We start from the raw sequence: 18,824 nt of genomic DNA, 5'->3' as shown, positions 1-18,824 counted from the left end.
GCAGGCCACCGTAGTGTGAGAGTGCGTCCGAGAACAGGAGCTCCCACCATTCCCTCTGCTGCTGCTGCTGCTGCTGCTGGAATGTGTTACGTTTTATGAGTAACTCATTAAATGTTTTATCTGTCCATCTGCTTGCAGCGAGGACAAAGTGATTGAACATTACAGGAAGCTGACGGGGCTGACCAGAGGACAGGCCATTGTGCAGTAAGTTGAAAACGGCTCCTGTGCCGGCGCTCTTCCTGTTTACTCTTGTGGCGGTGGTCACATGGCAGAATGTGTCAATAGACGAGCCGCTGCCAGCGCACCAGTCCAACTGTGTTTTATTCTGGGCCTGCGCGAGTTCTGCTGAGTCTGTGATTTTTTTTTATTTTTTTTTTTTATCATCATCTCCCCAGAGGAAACCAAATTATGAGACCAAATTGGATTTTTAGCCTCGGTATATCTCTGCAAATTGAGCGTTAAAAGTGACATTATATCTGCGGTGAGGCAGGTCTGAGCCAGGAGGCGCTACTCTGAATGCAGTCATATGAATATTATTTATAGCACCCTGGCCCCATTAAAACGTGTGTGCCTCCCTTTATGTGCAGCATGAGGAGGGGGGCCGGGAGGGGGGGGGGGTAATAATTAGCTGCGTTGCGTGCTGTGAGTTTTGAATATGATTTCCTCCTATTTGCAGTTAATGTGGACTTTGGGTCTTCACAGCAGGTACAGCACCATTAAGTTTGAGAGGTTCTGTATGATATCAGCTGTTTTTATCCTTGACACAGCAGAAAGCAGCGCATTTAGCCCTCTGTTTACAACCTCCTGCTAAAATTGGTGTCGCTCTTGAAACTTTTGCGTGTTTAGAAGACATTCATTTTAACTTCAAGATGGGAAGAACTTTTGCACAACAGTGACGAACTGGACTCCCACTCCAGCAACCCTACGTGACAGCGAGTCCGAGACCCCCGGGGTCGTTCACTGTCGGATCGACTTTGCCCTCGAAGCGATCAATGGGCTCCGTCACGGCCTCCGAACGAATCGATGGGCTTCTCGCTGTAAATGAGTGTGGCTTGTCAACAGCTGTAGCTTTAATCCCCGCTCGGGAGTGACAGTGATGAAGTGTGCGTGCGTGGCAGCGCTCCCAGCTAACCTGTGTCCCTCCCTCCGCTCTCAAGGTACTTGGCCCTGGTGGAGTCTCTGCCCACATATGGAGTCCATTACTACCCAGTGAAGGTGAGAGTGGTGCCTGACTCACACAGAAGCTTCACCTTTGAACGCTCGCCTGGCTTTTTTTGTTTCACTGCCTCTTATCAAACATGCAGCAATAAACTTTATTTTATCTCCTCAGTTTGAATTCAGGATTTTTTAGCATTTCCTCTGAGAGACAAAACAGAACTTTGTGGCTCTGGTGAATGAGAAAACAAAACGCTTTTAATGATTTTAAAGGAAAGTCTGGAACCCAGTCATTTTTTTTTAGGGTGCATTTAGTTGAGCTGGTTTTAATTGATTCCCTCAACTTTCCTCACGTTCAGCCACATCCACAAACTTTTCCAGGCCGGCGTGATTAATTCAAGGTGTGTGTAAAGATCAAAGAGTTGCGCTCAAATGACTCAGTCAGTCTCACACACATTTAAAGGAGCTTAATGGGGTAATTGCCCCTCTTTTTTTTCCTTAAACTCCCACTGTTAAAGCAAGCTCTAATGAGCGGTGGTGAGGTGTGTGTGTGTCTGTTTATTTACGCATGTGTGTGTGTGTGTGTGTGTGCATGTGCTCTCATGCAGGACAAGCAAGAGCTGCCGTGGTGGCTGGGAGTGAGCTACAAAGGCATCGGCCAGTACGACCAGCAGGACAAACTCAAGCCCAGAAAGGTTGGTGTGTGTGAGCTGCTTGGCTCCTCCCACTCACGTATCACCCAGTCGCCTCTGGGTTTGGTCGTTTTCGTGTTGAAGTTTGTTTGTTTTTTTACATCCAAAATGCTGCCTTGCAAATCTCTGTGCAGCCGCTCAGATTTCAGCTGTACTGAGTAAGATTTGATTCCTAAAAAAGGCAAAATACCTTGCTTGTATCTGAGAATCCGCCAGAAAAGTCTGCAATACTACAACCAGACTGGGTTGCACGTTGAAAAGAGGGATTTTTTTGTCCCGCCGTGCCTCTCGTTAGCCAGTTAATGATCCACCCGCACTGTAAAGAGCTGTAATTTAAACCCCCGGTTCCCATGTCAGTCGAGAGCAAGAGGAGGAAGAAGCACTGAGAAAACACTTTGGGGAGTGAATGCGCTGCTGTGTGAGCCAAGGTTCAAGTGGAAGAGACGCATACTGTAAAAAGCCACGCTCTGATAAGAAATGGCAGCATTTCTCTTTCCTTGTACACAAGCTTATCAGCGGCTGAGCCTGGCGAACAGGGAAACCGGGCCGACGCTGTTTGGAAGTCCCGCACCCGGCCAAACGCTTCCTCCATCTAATCCTCCCTGATTGAACGAGTCGGTGCTGTTGTCATACAACAGGAAGCTGTTGACACAGCAGGGCGTGCTGATCTCGTGAAGTGATTCCTGAGTGGGCCCTGGGCCTCTCCTCCAGCGAGCCTGTCGCCGGCTCCTGCAGTGGGAAGAAACTGGCTTTCTTTTCTCTTCCTGGCTTCTCCTCAATCTACTTGAAGGTCACAACCTGCGTTTGCATCGCAGTTTTTTTGGCGAAATAAAAGCGATATTTCAAGTTCAGTCGCGATTTGCAGGTGTTTCCATTGAATGTTGTGGAGCGCGTCAGGCCGCAATCCATTACGTTGGCTCTTGTTTGCAACGCAAATGCTCACGCGGCGGTGACGCATGAGCATGCATTGAGTTGCTCCACCTTACAGCTTCACAATGTGTCCGCGTTTTGATGGAGAAGCATAAAATAAGTCCGCAGATGCTGCACACGTGGAGGTGAAGTGGGCCGTGACATCACCAGCGGGTCCGGCAGGGCGGCGGCGTTATCAAAGGACTGCAGCCGCTTTTGGAAACGTGTGCAGCTCGTGAGGCACCTGCACGTTGTTGTTGTTGTGTCAACAAAAAGGCCGACCTGCAACATTTGGTGCAAACTCCTCCGCAGCGGAATTGAAGTGCAGTCAAGTGTAAAACTGGCTCCTTTTCTGACTCCCTCGCTCGTGGATTTACCCGATAAATAATTTCCGCTGCTGGGAAAAAAAAGGCAACCTTGGTCAACCTTCTTTTTTTTTCTGTTCCTCTTCCCTGGTGCCCGAGTGGTTCGCACGTCACTCGTCCCTCTGAGGAACCCCTCCTGCAACTGCTGAATATTAAAAGTGCTGCCTGCTTCATCCCGGCTCATCCCGCTTTGCCCTGCATGCAGCCCCTCTCAGCATGCTGCATTCATTATGCTAATGTGTTTGTGTGTCTGAGGTCGTGGGTGTGGGCCCAGCAAGGCAGACACAATTGATTTAAACACGATGAAGCTGTTGAAGCGCGTGAAGTGGCCGCGTGCAGGAAAGTCACAGCGGTGCCACTTCTTCACGTCTTCACGTGGAGGATCTCACTGCTTAGTTTCCTGATAGGTCGGCCCCCAACGCCGTGCAGTTTGGTCGGCCGACGCTGAACACAAGCGCCGCACTGCCCGCTGCGTTTGGACGGCCTGTCATTTTCATTACCCAAGTATGAAACGTGCACAAGAACTTCATTGTGGACGTGAAAGCACCGCGACTCCGCGGGGGGACACAGAAGGAAAGAAAAGAAGACGAGGAATTTAATTTTGGAAGAGGATTAGGAACCATTTAGCGCAGGAAACAAAAAAAAAAGAGCGGAGGACTTTGAAAGAGCAGCGCCGGCTGAAGCAGATGGCGGGCCAAGACTTAATTCTTCCTCCAGATAAACCAGGGGACTTCGCTGCCCCTCTGCCTCACTCTTTGTCACTCGGGCTCTCGGGCCCCAGCGGGTAACGGGAGACTCTTTCACACCACATGTTGCTTCACGCATACGATGAGCCAGCAGAGCCAAAAAAAAGAGTCTGTAGTTTGTCGCGGGGCCTCGGACTCCTCCGCCCGCTTTCATTTTGATTCGACGCCGCCCCGTCGTGAATCAAACGCACGATGAAGCAACATTTTATCACGCGGCTTTTCACAACCTCGGGCCGTTTGTGGCGTTGCCGAGGAGACACGGAGCCGCCGGTGACGTGGGGTTAGGAGGGTGCGGCATCCTGGACTCCTGCATGAGTCACGACCTCTGACACAGTTCTGCTGGATGTCTGAGAAATATTATTTCATTTTTTTAGTACTCCTTTGTGCCCCGAGGGGGGCGCTCTCTGTGTCTGAACAGCCCGGTCTGAAAACCACAGGCAGCTGCAGGCTGGCCTCCATCTGCCTGCTTTAAGCAGTGCATGATGGGAATCAGGTTCAGGTTTATTCAGGTTCAGGTTTATGAGAGCCATTTCATCAGTAAAATAATAATACAGGTTGATAGGAAGATGCTTTGGTATGCCCACATGTTTCACGCGTTAATGACAACACAATATAACAAGACAGAAAGTGTAGAGTAACAACGCTCAACACATCTATGAAAGCGCGTGGTTTCCAGAGGAGTGCCGCTGTGAGCTTCAGTGGTGGAGGGTGAAAAAGTGCAAAGAGAGAAAATACCAGGATGACCAAGATGCAAAAAAATTCGCAGCATTTAGACAAATATTGAGTGTACAAAGAGAAACATTCCTGCTGTATCGCCGGTGACTCAGCGGCTGTGTCAACCTGCGCCTGGCCCCAGCGGCTCTTCGCTGGCTTTGCTTCCTGGAGGGAACCACTGGCGCTCTCCTGGTGCACCCTTGAAATGTTTTAGTTCTCTGGACGCAGAGCAGGCTGAGGAGTTCCCATTGTTTCCGGGCAAAAAGATGGAGGAGTTTCTCCAACGCTCAGTGTGTGTGTGTGTGTGTGTGTGTGTGCTCGCTGTTATCAGTGTAAATCAATGTAAATGATACTGGAGGTGGTGACAATGAGGCGGGGGGGGGGGGGGGGGGGGCGTTAATTGGCCTGTTCTCCTCTTGACAATTGAATGAGCCTTGAATGGCCCCATTGTTGGTTGAAGTGCCCTGATTTTCATCCGGCTGCCTGCAGACGCGGCACAGTCACCCGCAACCATCCAGAGACCAGTGTGCAGTGTGAACAGTGAAAAGTGAGGACAACGTGATGGCCGAGGGAAACCAGTTGTCTCAGGCAGCCCAAATCAAAATGAGACCTGGACGCTGACTTCATTCACTGACACCCGCAGAAAGCGGTGCTAGCTGTGAGTCTGTAGCGCACAGAGGCGGACAGCTGATAGATAGCGCTCACTACAAGCGCATATTCACAGTGGTAGATGTGGGCTTGGACAGTACAATCGCCCGGTAATACGTTGTGTGTTGCGTTGTGAATGTCTGACCAATCCGCTGACGGTGACGCATCTGTAGCTGTAACTGGTTAAATTGAAGACCAGTACGGACACAACACCGGTGTTGTGTCGCTCCAGTTGTTTTGTCATTGTGCGGCAAAAGAGGTTAACCGTAATTTAACACGCTGGAAAGACTCATATCGCCCCCTAGTGTGGGGGAGGAGGACGCATTCCCGTCAATAATTCTATTCTCTCAGCAGCACGTAAGCTGGGACGAGGAGAGAAGTCCGATTAGTGGAGACAACCGAACTATGAGCCGAGTCCGATTAAACTCTGCATGTAAACATAGTCAGTGCCGTTCCCTGTCCTGTTCCTGGTCTGATATTCTCGTCCTGGACTCCTAGAGTTACAGAAAACATCGTGCTTAGCCCTCTGTTTCCAGCTTCCTGCTAAAATGTGGGTTTCCAGCTTCCTGCTGAGATTAATGCTTTATTGAAGCTTCCACATGTTGGAAGGAGACAGAAAGAAGGTGGTCTGAGAGGGCGGAGCAGACACATGGTGAGGGTGTGGTCACCAGCCAGGGAGAAGTATCGGTGCTCTTTGTGACCTCACAAAAGGCTCGGTGTGTCCCCTTAGCGCGAGTTGTTGAGACTTCCTGTTTCCCAGAAGTCACTTCAGGATACACACTGGTCGTTGTTGGTCAAGTGTGTTTTGTATTTTCTCTCTCATTCCTTGACTTTTTGCCTCTGCCGTTGGTTAAATTTCCAGTGTCAGTTGATCATTGGAGGATAACTTGGAATGAGATCCAAATGGAGTCTTTGCTGGGGAACACATGAGTCTAATGAACGCAGCGTTGCCTCATCTTCCCTGGTGTGAGTGTTTGTGCGGCGTGCGGCGGTTTCAGAGGCCTGGCGCCGCGGCGAGCCCCTGCTAATGATTAAACCCTAGTAAGACACTCCCGACAACATGCCAGAGAGCCGCTGCATGTGACAGAGGAGCCGGAGAAGTTCCCAGTTGGCGGAGGTTTATCCACGGTGCGGCGCTGAGCTCCTCGTCTGGCGCCGCCGAGGCGGGGCGGCGCTCAGGAGCGGCGAGCGAGCGAGCGACTCTTCTGAGCAAACACAGCCGGCGACGCTCTACCTGCTCAGCTGGTCCGACTGACAGGGGAGCGAGGGCGAGAGAGAGAGAGAGAAAGAGAGAGAGAGAGAGAGAGAGGGAGAGAGAGAGAGGGAGAGAGCAGTGTGTGAGGTCACAGAGGGGGTGGTGAGAGGGGCGTGGCCAGCTCAGCTGAAACTCCCAGTGCACCTATCAGGCTGGGACAGACAAGAGGCAGCATTGTCGGAGGGAGCAGCAGCCCTGTGGGAACGGCCGAGTCAGAGGGGCGAGCGAGGAGATCAGCGGGGAGTCACCCCCCCACCACCACCACCACCACCCACACACACACACACGGTGAGCTTCTCTCTCGTGATTGGCTCTTCCCACCTGTGATCCAGAGACCAGGGGAAGGAACTCTCTCTCTCTCTCGGTCCGTCTCTTCTCGCCGCCACGCCGTCACTTTCTGCTTCCGCCTCTGGAGGAGCCGGTTTCTAACACGCTGGCTGGGAGGTGTGTGTGTGTGTGTGTGTGCGTGCGTGCGTGCGTGCGTGCGTGTGTGTGTGTGTTTTGCCTGGTATCAGTCGAGCAGATGTTTGGCCTCCTGTCCCACTCTGACTCTCTCACGTTCTTGTGGCTCCTCTGCTGCTCTGAACCTGTTCGCCTGCTGCTCTGTCTGTCTGTCTGCCTGTCTGTCTGCCTGCCTGCCTGCCTGCCTGCCTGCCTGCCTGCCTACTTGCCTGCCTGCCTGCCTGTTTGTTTGTTACTTTCTGCCGTGTTGACTTTCTACAACACTTGAACTGTGGCAGAATGCAAAGCGTGGCCGCTCTAATTTCCCTCCGCCTGTCCTCGCGCTGATCCGGCCGGTGAGGTTGGTTTAGCAGCGGTTTAACGGTGAGAGAGGCGACCGCAGACCAGCTGAACGTGGTCGCACTCGAGCTGTGGTGTCAGTAAACCCGGAGCAGGTCCACGTTCGAGGCGACCGTGGACGCACAACACGGCTGCCTTCCTCGCTGTTGGAACTGAACCTTGTTGTGAATGTGGATGCATCAGCGGATGAAAGCGCAGCAGTTGTTTTTTTGTTTTTTTGTTTTAATGCTTATTGACTTGAACTGAAAGCTCGCGGGTAAATGTTCCCCGTCCTCCTGCTGCCTTTTAAAAGTTCCACACGCCGGCTCTGTAACGTCACAGGCGCAGCGAGTCATCAGTATTCCTGTGTTGTCTTCATTATTCTGTGAGGTGTTAACTGTGTCTTCCTCCTCCCACCCCCCCCCTCCTCCTGCAGCTCTTCCACTGGAGGCAGCTGGAGAATCTCTACTTCCGAGAGAAGAAATTTGCCGTGGAGGTGAACGACCCTCAAAGGTCAGAGAAGAAAAAAAAACTGCTTTGTCTTTTTCCCGCTTTTTTTTTTGTCAGCCTTCCCATCTGAGTTGCCGGGGGATGGGGGGGCGGGGTCAGCGGCCTGTTCAGGACACGGTGTTAACAGCCGCAACCTGCCTGTGAAACGAGTGTTTTCCTGCCGTGGAAGAGGGGCCGCTTCTCGTCATAAAACCTCACGCGGCTTTTAACGCTGCTCCACGCCGCGGCGACGCAGACAGCCCGCCGGTTTTAATGAGATAAAGATTTTAATCCTGCGCCGCCCTTTGGCTCGTCACGCCGTTTTGATGTGATCATTCTTCCCTGGGAGTCGTCGCTGAGGCCTCTGCTCTCATCGCCCCCACAGCAGGAAGACGGTGACGAAGCGAACGTTCGGACAAACGGGCCTGGTTATCCACACGTGGTATGCCAGCCACTCGCTGATCAAGACCATCTGGGCCATGGCCATCAGTCAGCACCAGTTCTACCTGGACAGGAAGCAGAGCAAAGTGAGCATCTTGTTTCTTCCCTCTCAGTTCATTTGCTTTGTTCAGGCGTCCTGACGGCAGCTCCTCAAGGTGGAGGCTGCTGCTCGCACAGGTCCAGTGTGTGTGTGTGTGTGTGTGTGTGTGTGTGTGTGTGTGTGTGTGTGTGTGGGGTGGGGGTGGGGGGGGGTTCTGATTTGATATTTCTCCACGGATCTTTTCACCCGCTGGAATGAGCCAAAGTGTTTCCACTTGGCTGTAGTTGCCAGATTAAAACCAACCAGGCGTGACGTCCTTAATGGACTGAGGGTCCGTCTGAAAGGTTGCTGCGCAATCGCTAGTATGAAGCCCAGCACTTCCTGAACCGTGTCTCGCAGCTGTGACCCAGAAATGACTGTGGGATTGGTCATCGCAGGTGTAAACTGCCCCGCCCTCAGGTCACCTTGGTGTTGGGAAATCACAGCCGCGCGCTGAAAAGGAACCGAGTCTCACTGTCGTCGAGTGAACCTGAGGTTAGTCGACAGACAGGAGCGCCCACTGCTGCCAGGGGAAAGATGGATTTCAAAGCTGCCGTATTGTTGGAAACTATTGAAAGCTGTTGTCTTCAGCACTGCACTCCAGCAGGGCAGCTTCACACCATTCATCATCCAGGAGCAAATGCAACAGGAAGGCAGTGTGTTTAGCCCTCTGTTTGCAGAGTGACCCCAAAACTGATGTTGTCTTAGGACGACAAACAAGGCGGTCTGAGAGGGCGGAGCCGACACCTGGCAGGGGGTGTGGTCAGTAACCTGCGAGAGGGTCGGGGTGCCCTTTGGTGCTTCAGAAAAATGGATTTTAATTCTTTCTGGAGTTCATTGGCAGAGTTCATTGGCAGGTAGTTCATCGGCCACAGGGAGGCGTGAGAGAAAGGATTGCTGCATTTTGGGACAATTAACTCATTCAGACTGGCGGTCTGTGTAGTTACATTTCTGTCTGTGAAGCACTTTGAGATGCATTGATAATGTATGAAAAGCCGTATATAAATAAAGTTATTATTATTATTATTATTATTATTATTATTACTATTATATAACAGAAAATGTGAAAAAGAAGTGCCTGACATCTGAAAATATGTGTGTGCACGTGCGTGCGCGTGCGCGTGTGTATGTGTGTGTGTGTGTGTGTGTGTGTGTGTTCCACTGGAATGAGATTATTCAGCCAGAGTCTCCTTCAAAGGCGGTTGGTGTGTCAGTGTTGGTCCAGGAATAGAGCTCCTCTGATTGATGAGAGCACTGAGCTCAGAATACCGGTTATGCAAATGAAGCCCAAATACTCTCACTTCCTCCCGCCTACCCCCCCCCCCCCTCTCTCTCCCTCTCCTCCGTCCCTCCGTCCATCCCGCCTCTTCATCTCTCTCTCTCTCCTCACCGTCTCTCTTTCCTGCCCCGGCAGTCCAAGATGACGACGACGCGCAGCACGGGGGACATCGCCGTGGACCTGACGGAGATCAGCGCCCCGCGCGTCACCAAACTCTCCAGCATCGGCGGCAAGAACCAGCTCATCATGGCCAGCAACGGCAGCCTCGTCTCAGCCGGTAAGATGGAAAGAAACAACAACTCATCGTCCCGCTGTCCCCTGGCGGAAGAGCGCCAGCGAGGAGGCTTTAACTCGCAGCTAATCGCAGTTAATCGTGCGTCTGCTTCAGATTCGGCCGAGTCCGAGGTGAATGAGGAGCAGAGGAAGGAGAAGGTGGCCGAGCTGCGGCGCAAGGAGAAGGAGCTTCAGGACACGCTGGCCAAGAAGGTGGAGGAGCTGAAGAAAGTGTGCATGAGAGAAGCTGTGAGTCTCCTCCTCCCGACTGTCCTCAACCTCGTCGCAGAAGGTCTGCGCTCTCCTCCTCCTCCTCACCTATGACTCCTCCCTCCCCCGCAGGAGATCATCGGGCACCTGCCCAGGGACTACCCCCTGGCCTCGGGGGAGAAGGCTCCTCAGGTGCGGCGCCGCGTCGGGACGGCCTTCAAGCTGGACGAGCTCTTCCCCTACGACGAGGTCGGTAGCTGTTTTTCCCCTCGCATGGCGTCGTCCAGATGCCTCCTCTCGCCCTGACGTAATGTTTTCAGTGATGCTGTGTTGAAACAGAGCTTCCACCGCAATGTTTGTTTACCTGGTGATGAGCAACATCACCTGACGGTTGAAGTCGAGGGATTAAGAGCTCGCTGTGTTTTTAATGCTCGCATCCGGATGTTGACGGAGCCAGTTTCCTCCCCGCTGTGTCTTGTGAGTGTGTTTTGAGCCGCGTCTCCTCCTCCTCCTCCTCCTCCCCCTCCTCCTCCTCCCGACTGCAGGACCCGCACCTGAGGAACCTGGAGAGCCGCTTCGCCCTGCAGCAGAAGATCGTGGAGGCCGCCCTCAAGCTGTCCAACGAGGCCGACCTCGGCAAGACGGTGAAGAAGAAGAGGAGGAGCAACTGCCTGGACGCCATGAGGAAGCTGGAGGAGATGGAGAAGGAGATCAACGCCTACAGGGTGAAGAAGGGGAAGATGCCCACGCAGAGAGCCTCGCTCATCCTCGCAGGTAGGCCAGCCGCACAGTTCAGGCTAACCAATGTCTGACCAAGGAGAGATTTCAGAGAGAGAGGTTTCATTACCCCTTGTGACATCACAGAGGGCTGATCTCCGGAATGTTTTTTTGTCACACGTTTTCTGAAACATCGAGCAAAGGAAACTGGAGAATGGACTTTTTTGTCCTCTGGGAAGTTCACTGAGAAACGGACAGTATTATGCAAAAATGCTGATAAAATTACCATGGGACCTTTAAATGTTGCAGTTATTGTATTTATTAGTTTGGAGGAAAATCAAAAACTATTGCAGAAACAATGTGAGAGTGTCAGAGGTGTTACTGAGTTTCCTGCTTCCTGTCCTCAGACGATGTGAATCCCTCCGACCTCAGCTCGCTGTCCGACAGCCTCACTCTGGACGACGGTCAGTGTTCAGACGCAGTCGTTTGCTCGTCATCGACCCCCCCCCCCCCACACACACACACACATCCACCCACCTTCCCAGAATGTAACCAAGCTGCCGTCTGTCACCCTGCAGACGACGAGCTGCTCTCCCAGAGGCAGCGGTCCAGATCGGTGCAGTACTCACCGAGGCCTCACCACGCAGAGACCCTGGAGATCCACTACAGCCAGGACAGACGGGCCTCCTCCTCCCAGCAGCAGCAGCAGCAGCACGCAGACAGCAGGTAAACAGCCACTCACACTCATCTCTTCTTCTTCGAGCCTGTGCAGACCTGCAGACTTGATCCAGAGCCGCATTCCTGCCAGTCACCTCCTCCCCTCCCCCACTCCTCCTCCTCCTCCTCCTCCTCCTGCTGTTGCTGCTGCCTCTTCAACAATCTCCTACTTATCTGTCCAACACTCCAGCTTTAAAAATAGAGGAGGGGAAAAAAAAACCAAAACATGTCGCTGCCTGTTAAAGTATCAGACCACCAGTCCAAGCTGGAGGCGGAGTCGGCGCCTGTTTACAGCACGACACCAGTTTTGTTTTTTCCGCCTTGGGCTTCACAGATTGCGCCTCAGTTTTTTTGGTTTTTTTTTTTTAAGCTTCACCCTGTGGTTGTGTTTGCTGCTGCGTGAGGAGGCGGCTCGCCGGACTGTGTAACGCCAGGCGGGCGTTCAGCTGAAAACAATGTCCTCCAGAGCTCCACGCCGGTCCGAGGCCTCGACAACCTGCCAACCTGCTCTCTGTCTGTTCTTGGCCACCAGGTTGGGTTACGGCCTGGACTCGGCGCACCACGGCGGCCACGGCAGCCCGTTCAGAAGCGCCTCCAGGCAGCCCCGCGACGCCCGCAGCATGCCCCCCACCCCCCTCCTCACCCGCAACGCCTACAGCAGCACGCAGCTCCGGTGAGCTGAACAAAACACTGCTAAACAAAACTAATGGACAGATGGGTAGCGTAGTAGTACAAGCAGTAGTACAAGTAGTAAAGCATAGGAGTAAACTGCACAGTACAAGATTTTACAAGAACAAAGAGTTTGCTTTTGTTTGTTTGCTGTCAAGAATGGTTGTTGTGTTTTTCTCTTTGATTACTTGTAAAAAAATATTCCGTCTCTTCCTCCGTCCAATCATAACTCTGCTGGCGTCTAAATCCAGGTTTAGTTGTTTCCATCAGCAGTTTTTTTTATTGCAATATTTAGGCTTTGCACATTTCTAGGGGTCGTGTTTCATGCAATATTGGCACATCAACTCACACCAAGAACAGAAAAGCTTCCAGACTGTGGAATGTGATGTCTTAATCTGGTTGTCACCATGGACAGCGCTTCTGACGCAGTAGGTCTCCTCCCTCCCTCCGCTCACGTCGATGTGTCGCCCCCTGCAGGTCGGAGGACGGCCCGCAGCACTTCCGCCAGCGCAGCGGCAGCCTGGAGTCGCAGTCCCAGTTTGCCGGCGAGGTGGAGGCGGAGCCCCCGGCGCGGACCTTCGTCCTGGCGCCGGCCCGCCGCAGCAACAGCACCGAGGTCCTGGACGACGGCTCGTCCTACACCAGCCAGTCCAGCGTGGAGTACGCCGTCCCGGGCAACCACGGCCCCCGCCGGCGGGTCCGCGGCCGCCACCGGAGGGACGTCTACGCCAACACGGGCAGCATGCCCAACCTGGCGCAGCCCGACGCCCGCTACTACGCCCCCCAGCCCCGGGCCCGGCCCACCACCACCGCCTACTACGTCACCGGCTACCCCGCCTACGCCGAGCCGGAGCCTTACTCCAACGGAGTGTACGTGTACGACAACGAGACGGAGGGCCACTACAGCGTCAACCCCTCCCCCTACCACCCGGCGCCGGCCTACCACGCCCACTACGGCGCCGACGAAATGGACGGCATGTCGCACAGCAACCCGTATGCCACCCTGCGGCCGCCCAGGCACCGGCCGGCCGCGCCGCCGCCACAGCACGTCAGCAAGAACGTGCAGAAGGCGCTGGTGGCGGAGCACCTGAGGGGCTGGTACCAGCGCAACGCCGCGCACAAGCAGACACCGTACAACAACTACGACTACGACCGAGGCTCCCAGCAGAGCCTGGGCTACCAGACCCTGCCGGGGCCCTACGGCCACAGCAGCAGGAGCACCTCCTACTCCTCAGGTCAGGAGCAGCAACGCACCCCGGCCCACGAGTCTTCCTCTCAAAGCGTTTCACACGTTCACCTTGTTGGTGAGACAGAGCCTCTCCACTGCTCTGCCTCACGGGTTGCATTGTTGCAATGCCATTTGCTGAGTGGGAAAGTCGGAGCGCTTGTTTTTCTTTGGCGAATGACCCCAAAAAAATGCGCCAGAATCGTCCTCAGTTAGAAGTGAGGTGGCAGTTATTTTTTTTACAGTTAATGGTGCAGCCCTACAGGAGACTCACACTCACAGTGGGTTGTTTGCTGGTTGACTTTATTTTGTGTTTTTCCATCCCTCCTCCTGCAGTGTCCCTGGCGCCCTCGGCTGGCAACTGGCACGGTGGCGGCGGCGGCGGCGGCGGCGGGATGGTGGACTACGAGCAGCCCGTGCACGCGCAGCAGAGCTACAGCCACAGCACGGCCCACTACAGCCACACAGCGCACAGCAGGTGAGAAGAAAGAGAAGCCTGGGCTTCTTAGGCGCTTAAGCCGCGTCCTGATCCCGCTGATCCCCACCGCTAAGTGCTGCTCTTTGATTGGCCGCAGAGGGAGGAAGCCGCCACTGCGCTGCCATTCGAACTCTTTCAGCTGCAACTACACTGTAGCCATCTTGTCTTTAAAGGTCCCATATTAGGTGGTTGGATTTTCACAAACACTGCGGATCTCCAGGAAGGAACACATTTAGCCCTGTGTTAACGGCCTCCAGTGGAAAAAACATGAGGGGGGGGGGGGGGGGGTTTAGCTCTCTGCTAACTTTGATGCTTGGTGTCTGGAGGAGCCAACAGGGTGGAGGCGTGGCCACTTGCTTAGGAGCAGTATCAGTGCCCTTTGTGACATCACAATGGGCTGATTTCTGTGTTTTTCAGCACACATTTTCTGAATCATACACTCGCCAGGATGGACGGAGAGCCGTTAATGATCCTGGTTCACCAACGGAAAACTTGTTACGACTTTTACTTCCTCTAGATTGTCAAGTTTGCGTCTTCGCTCGACTCTGAGTAGTCGCACCCTTCTCTGTTTGCCCCCCCCCAACCCCCCCTCCCTCCGTCCAGGTCTCACCAACCAGTTTTAGCCGTTCAAATAGAACGTTGACTGTATCTGATCAAACATGCATGCCTGTGTTTTGCTCATAATGGGGCCTTTAACTTTGGATTGGAAGACGTTGATTGAAAGCCCTGCAGGACTGCAGGTGTGTCCTGGGCTGCCGCTGCAGCTCCGCCTCCTCTGTGCCTAACTGTCCACTGGCCCGTTGCTCTCTCGTAGATGCGGTGCGGCCCGGTTGTGTAGCTCCTGGCTCAGTCCCGACGGCCAGCGGCGCTGCGCCGTTTTCCCAGCTAGCTCCTCCTCCTCCGCCTCCTCCTCCACCTCCTCCCTGCCTTCCTCCTCCTTCCCCTCCTCCTCCTCCTCCTCCTCCTACTCCCCCGGCCGCCGGGTCAGGCAGGTGGCCCAGAATCCTTTGCTGCCGCGGTGTCCTTTTTGAGAGGCGGCTCCCAGTAAGTAAGTGGCGGCGCCGACGCGTGTTTCCCGCAGCCTGCCGCCGCCGCCAGCCTGCCTGCTGCTGCTGCTGCTGCTGCTGCTGCTGCTGTGTTGACGTGAGCTTCGCAGTGTTGTTTTATTTTTGCAACCTCCTGGATGAACTGTCATGTATGGCCACGCTCTACACGCATGTCCTGCAGGAAGTTGCTTGCCGTACTTCCTCTTCTGGCCGACATCATGTTTAATTTTTCAATCATCCAGCGGTCACATTTTCCTGCAGTGGACCTGGGCTGTGTTCTGGCCCGCGCAGTGGATCAGTGGCAGCCACTCACTGCACAGTGGCAGCCGTTCACTTTTGCTTTGCCTCCTTTTGTGGTGGAAGTTTTGAGCCTGTTGAGTTTTAATAGGATGGCCGGCCCTGCAGGGATTCTGCTGAGGTTTGCTCCTTATTACACTGACTGGGAAAATGTACCCTCGCCTTTAATAATAAAAGCTCCGGCGCAGACAAAGAAGTGACTGACAGGACTTTAAAAGCCCTGCTAATGAGATTTCAAGCCAAAAGTGATGGAGGGTTGTTTTTTTTGTTTTTTTCTCTCTCTCTCTCTCTCCAAGTCATTTGTTGTGTTATTATTGCAGGTGTCACCGCAGATGTGAAGTGTGACTCTGGCTGCTTTTAAAGGCTGTGTTTGTGCATCTGCTGTGATGTTGAACGCTTCTTGTGGTGCATAAAGGGACGGTTCACCGAGAGTTAAGATCACCTCGCCACTCACCGCTCTGGAGTTTCCGTGGATCTTCTCCTCGTGCCGCTCGTGCACTTGTTGTCGTTCAAGTGTTCAGAAGGCCGTGCTCCACTGTGACTCACGCGTGACGTTAGCGCCGCGTTTTCAGCCAAAGCGTCCAGCGTACCCCTCTCGTACGGGAGCGCGCGCGGTCCGCAGCGCTCGTGAGACGCAGGCATGTAATAAACAGCAGCGGCTGCGTCGCGCTCTGGCTGGTCTGAGCTGTTGCTGTGCGTGAACACGGAGACGTGTCGTGACTAAAAACACGGCGTTAACGTCAGCGCTTGGCGCCTTGGTGGGCCGAAGGCTTCATGAAACTCCACTGCATCGGCAGAGTGGCTCTAAAGATGATACGGTGGCGGAGGGTGAAACTTCCTTTGTGCGTGAACTGTCCCTTTAACCAAGTCTGAAAGTGACGTGTGCATTAACCCGGAGCACACGAATGTCTTTCCTCTTCGTTGGCTCCGGAGAACCGGTGGAGCCGGATGCCTGAACTCTGGCAACCTGCCCAAAGATGCCCACGTTTCACCGCCTCTTCAGTCCAGCTAAAGTTTTTTTTTTTTTTTTCCTTTCACCAGATCCTACGTGGACATCAGCCAGATGGAACCACACGTTGGTCATCAGATGAGCGGCCGCCTCGAACCGGACGACAGCATTTACTGGCACGAAGGCGCCAAACCTGGAACCATCGTCTAGCTGCCCCTTCCCCCTACCCCCCCACCCCCAGCGATCCTGCCGCAGTCGGTGCTGCCGTTGAGCCTGGACCAGTCGTCGCTGTGCCTTAAGACTGCTCTCAGCACTCAGCCTGCTTCTCCGTGGACCCAAAGAGGGCCCAAAGAATGAAGGAATTTCAGTTTCTGTGGAATTCAGCGTGCAGAAGGGAATGAACTCCTCGTTTTCACTTCAGCGCAGTTGCCAAACTCTGTGTGTGTGTGTGTGTGTGTGTGTGTGTGTGTGTGTGTGTGTGTGTGTGTGTGTGTGTGTGTGTCCGTCCGTCCGTCCGTCCGTCCGTCCGTCCGTCTCGGTGTCTGGGTTGTGTTTGTGGTGGTGACACCTGGACCTGCTGTGGATTGTGTGGTAGAACCAAAGGGAACCAAAGGCACCAAACTCTTGTCAGCCTCCCTCAGTGCAGGGAGGAGAGCAGGTTCCCGAGGACCAGAAGCAACTCTGGTGGAGACATCTGAGCACACACACACACACACACACACACACTCTTCCACGTGTGAACGAGAACCCCCCGAGTATGAAGGAGTGGACGAAGACTGATAAAGGAATTATCCAAATGAAGGATTGAACTCGTTCAAAATGAGACTTTTTTCTCCTGCCCTGAAAGGTTCTGCCGTCATGTGACCCACTTCCACCACCAACTTCCCGCTTTGTCCCGTTAACGCCTCTCAACGGCCGTAGCGTCGCAATTGAGCCAAACACTTGAGTATTACTGGCCCCCCTGCCGCGTTCCCTCAGCCCCTGCAGGAACACAGCACATCTGCTTTCTCTGTTTTGTTTTTGTTTGTTTGAAAAAATTGACGTGGTTTATTTCATCCATGCTGGAAATCATGGAGCGGTGCTGCCGATCTCTCCTCAAGAGAGCCGAGGTGTTTTTTTTTTTAATTATTATTAAGCCCCGCTACTGTAAATACACTGGTTCTGTCGCTTTTTGTTGAGCGTTTTTTTTTTTATGTATTTGGGAGGGGAAAAAAGCATGTAATATATAGGAAAGCAACTGTTGTTAAGCTGGTTCTTAGTAATTTGTATAATTGCATTTGTTTTGATTAAAACAACAAAACGGACGATTGAATCTGTCTTTGAATCAAGTCGCGTCTTTAATCGGAGCTGCAGCTTTTGGTGTGGCGCTGTCAGGAGGAGCACTGCCGGACGCAATGACCAGCACTGAGAGGCCAACCAACACGGAGCAGGGGTTCATAACATCACTGTTTGGCCAAAACTTGTGGTGGGATCAGTTGGATCAGACCAGTTGTGTGACTCAGAATCAGTCTCACAATGAGGAGAAAGGGTTTAATCAAACAAACATGGTGTGACTGCAGTCGACGTGAAGCTAAACATTCATTGATGCAGATCATTTTGTGATACAGAATCTCAAAAGACGGTTGGTCTGTTTCCAACCTCCTGGCGTTTTGCTGCATCTGCCACTGAGCAGACTTTGGAATCAGAAGTGAACATCTGCTCGGCGTCGCTCACTCACTGAAACTGAGGTCACTGAAAGCACGATACTCGAAAACGAAGCCCAAACGACACGCAGTCTCATTTGCATTTTATTAGCCTGCAGGATTGGCTCCGCCCCTGGCCCACAATGTACCTGCAGCCTCCTACGGTTTCACTATCTTTCCGTGCTGCGTTCAGGGACCGCAGCAGGAAGCACGTCTGCAGACATCTGTCCCCTTTATTCAGAAACGAGTGGAGCCAAGTCGCTGCGTTCCCACCGACCGGATTAATCCCTCCCTCTCTCTTTCTGCACCTTTAAGCCGTAAACTGACCTAACCTGTCTTTAAAGCCGGCCACGCCCATCGGGCGGCCAGAACCCGTTCTTCCGTTCCTCTGTCCTCGTGACAAGCTGCTGTTTAAGCCAGAGAATGAAGACAGAAAGAAGACAAGAACAACTCCTTCCTGGCACCTGTGTGTGGGCTCGCTCGGTGGGCCTGCTGCGCTCCTGCTTCCTTTCCCTCCTCGTATATTCCACCTATATAACCTTTCACCTTGTTTGCCTGCCTCATAACTCCCACCGCCTCTTGCCGCCTCTTTAGCAAGGCTTAGCGGGAGGAGCTTGAGCGGCCGCCGGCGCTCCTTGATCAGACTCAGGGGAGGTCTCAGACACTCTACCCCGCAGCGCCGGCGGGCCAGGAGGCTGCGCTTTGTATGCAGTTGTCTCCCTCCGTCTCTGCTGTTTTACAACAGCTGCAGCCAGCCAGCCAGCCAGCCAGCCAGTCAGCCAGCCAGCAGGCCCAGGCTGCTCCAGCTGACACTCACCCCACCGCGCAAACAATCGGCTGCTGTGTAACCTCTGTGCAACAGAGTGCTTCACCAGGCAGAGGGTTCGTGAGCTTGTAAGGCCCTCTTTCCCCCCCGCGTTCATCATCTGAGAGCTATGATTTGACATCGAGCTCGCTTTGATGTCAGCACTGTTTAATTACGATGCCGATAAGAAGGAGCTTAGGTGAG

General features: G+C 53.5%; 1 protein-coding gene across 3 annotated transcripts in view; it reads left to right on the top strand.

Annotated features, from left to right (window-relative positions):
• The window catches only part of frmd4ba (FERM domain containing 4Ba), a 42,711-nt gene extending 25,274 nt beyond the window's left edge, over positions 1-17,437 (top strand). For all 3 annotated transcript variants that reach the window (XM_076047877.1, XM_076047876.1, XM_076047875.1), the window contains exons 9-23: positions 139-204; positions 1,158-1,215; positions 1,764-1,850; positions 7,701-7,777; positions 8,139-8,280; positions 9,688-9,829; positions 9,941-10,074; positions 10,168-10,284; positions 10,581-10,809; positions 11,160-11,216; positions 11,331-11,478; positions 12,002-12,142; positions 12,616-13,373; positions 13,700-13,841; positions 16,226-17,437. In XM_076047877.1, the coding sequence (XP_075903992.1) occupies positions 139-204; positions 1,158-1,215; positions 1,764-1,850; positions 7,701-7,777; positions 8,139-8,280; positions 9,688-9,829; positions 9,941-10,074; positions 10,168-10,284; positions 10,581-10,809; positions 11,160-11,216; positions 11,331-11,478; positions 12,002-12,142; positions 12,616-13,373; positions 13,700-13,841; positions 16,226-16,343 (2,416 nt within the window). In that variant the 3' untranslated portion in view covers positions 16,344-17,437. The remainder of the gene's footprint in view (positions 1-138; positions 205-1,157; positions 1,216-1,763; positions 1,851-7,700; positions 7,778-8,138; positions 8,281-9,687; positions 9,830-9,940; positions 10,075-10,167; positions 10,285-10,580; positions 10,810-11,159; positions 11,217-11,330; positions 11,479-12,001; positions 12,143-12,615; positions 13,374-13,699; positions 13,842-16,225) is intronic.
• Positions 17,438-18,824: the final 1,387 nt, after the last annotated feature.

The sequence above is a fragment of the Nelusetta ayraudi genome, unplaced genomic scaffold (genome assembly GCF_046127955.1).
Source record: "Nelusetta ayraudi isolate G7.1 ecotype Tasmania unplaced genomic scaffold, CSIRO-AGI_Nayr_v1 ptg000096l, whole genome shotgun sequence".
Lineage (NCBI taxonomy): Eukaryota > Metazoa > Chordata > Actinopteri > Tetraodontiformes > Monacanthidae > Nelusetta > Nelusetta ayraudi.
This window is presented reverse-complemented; position numbering and strand designations above follow the sequence as displayed.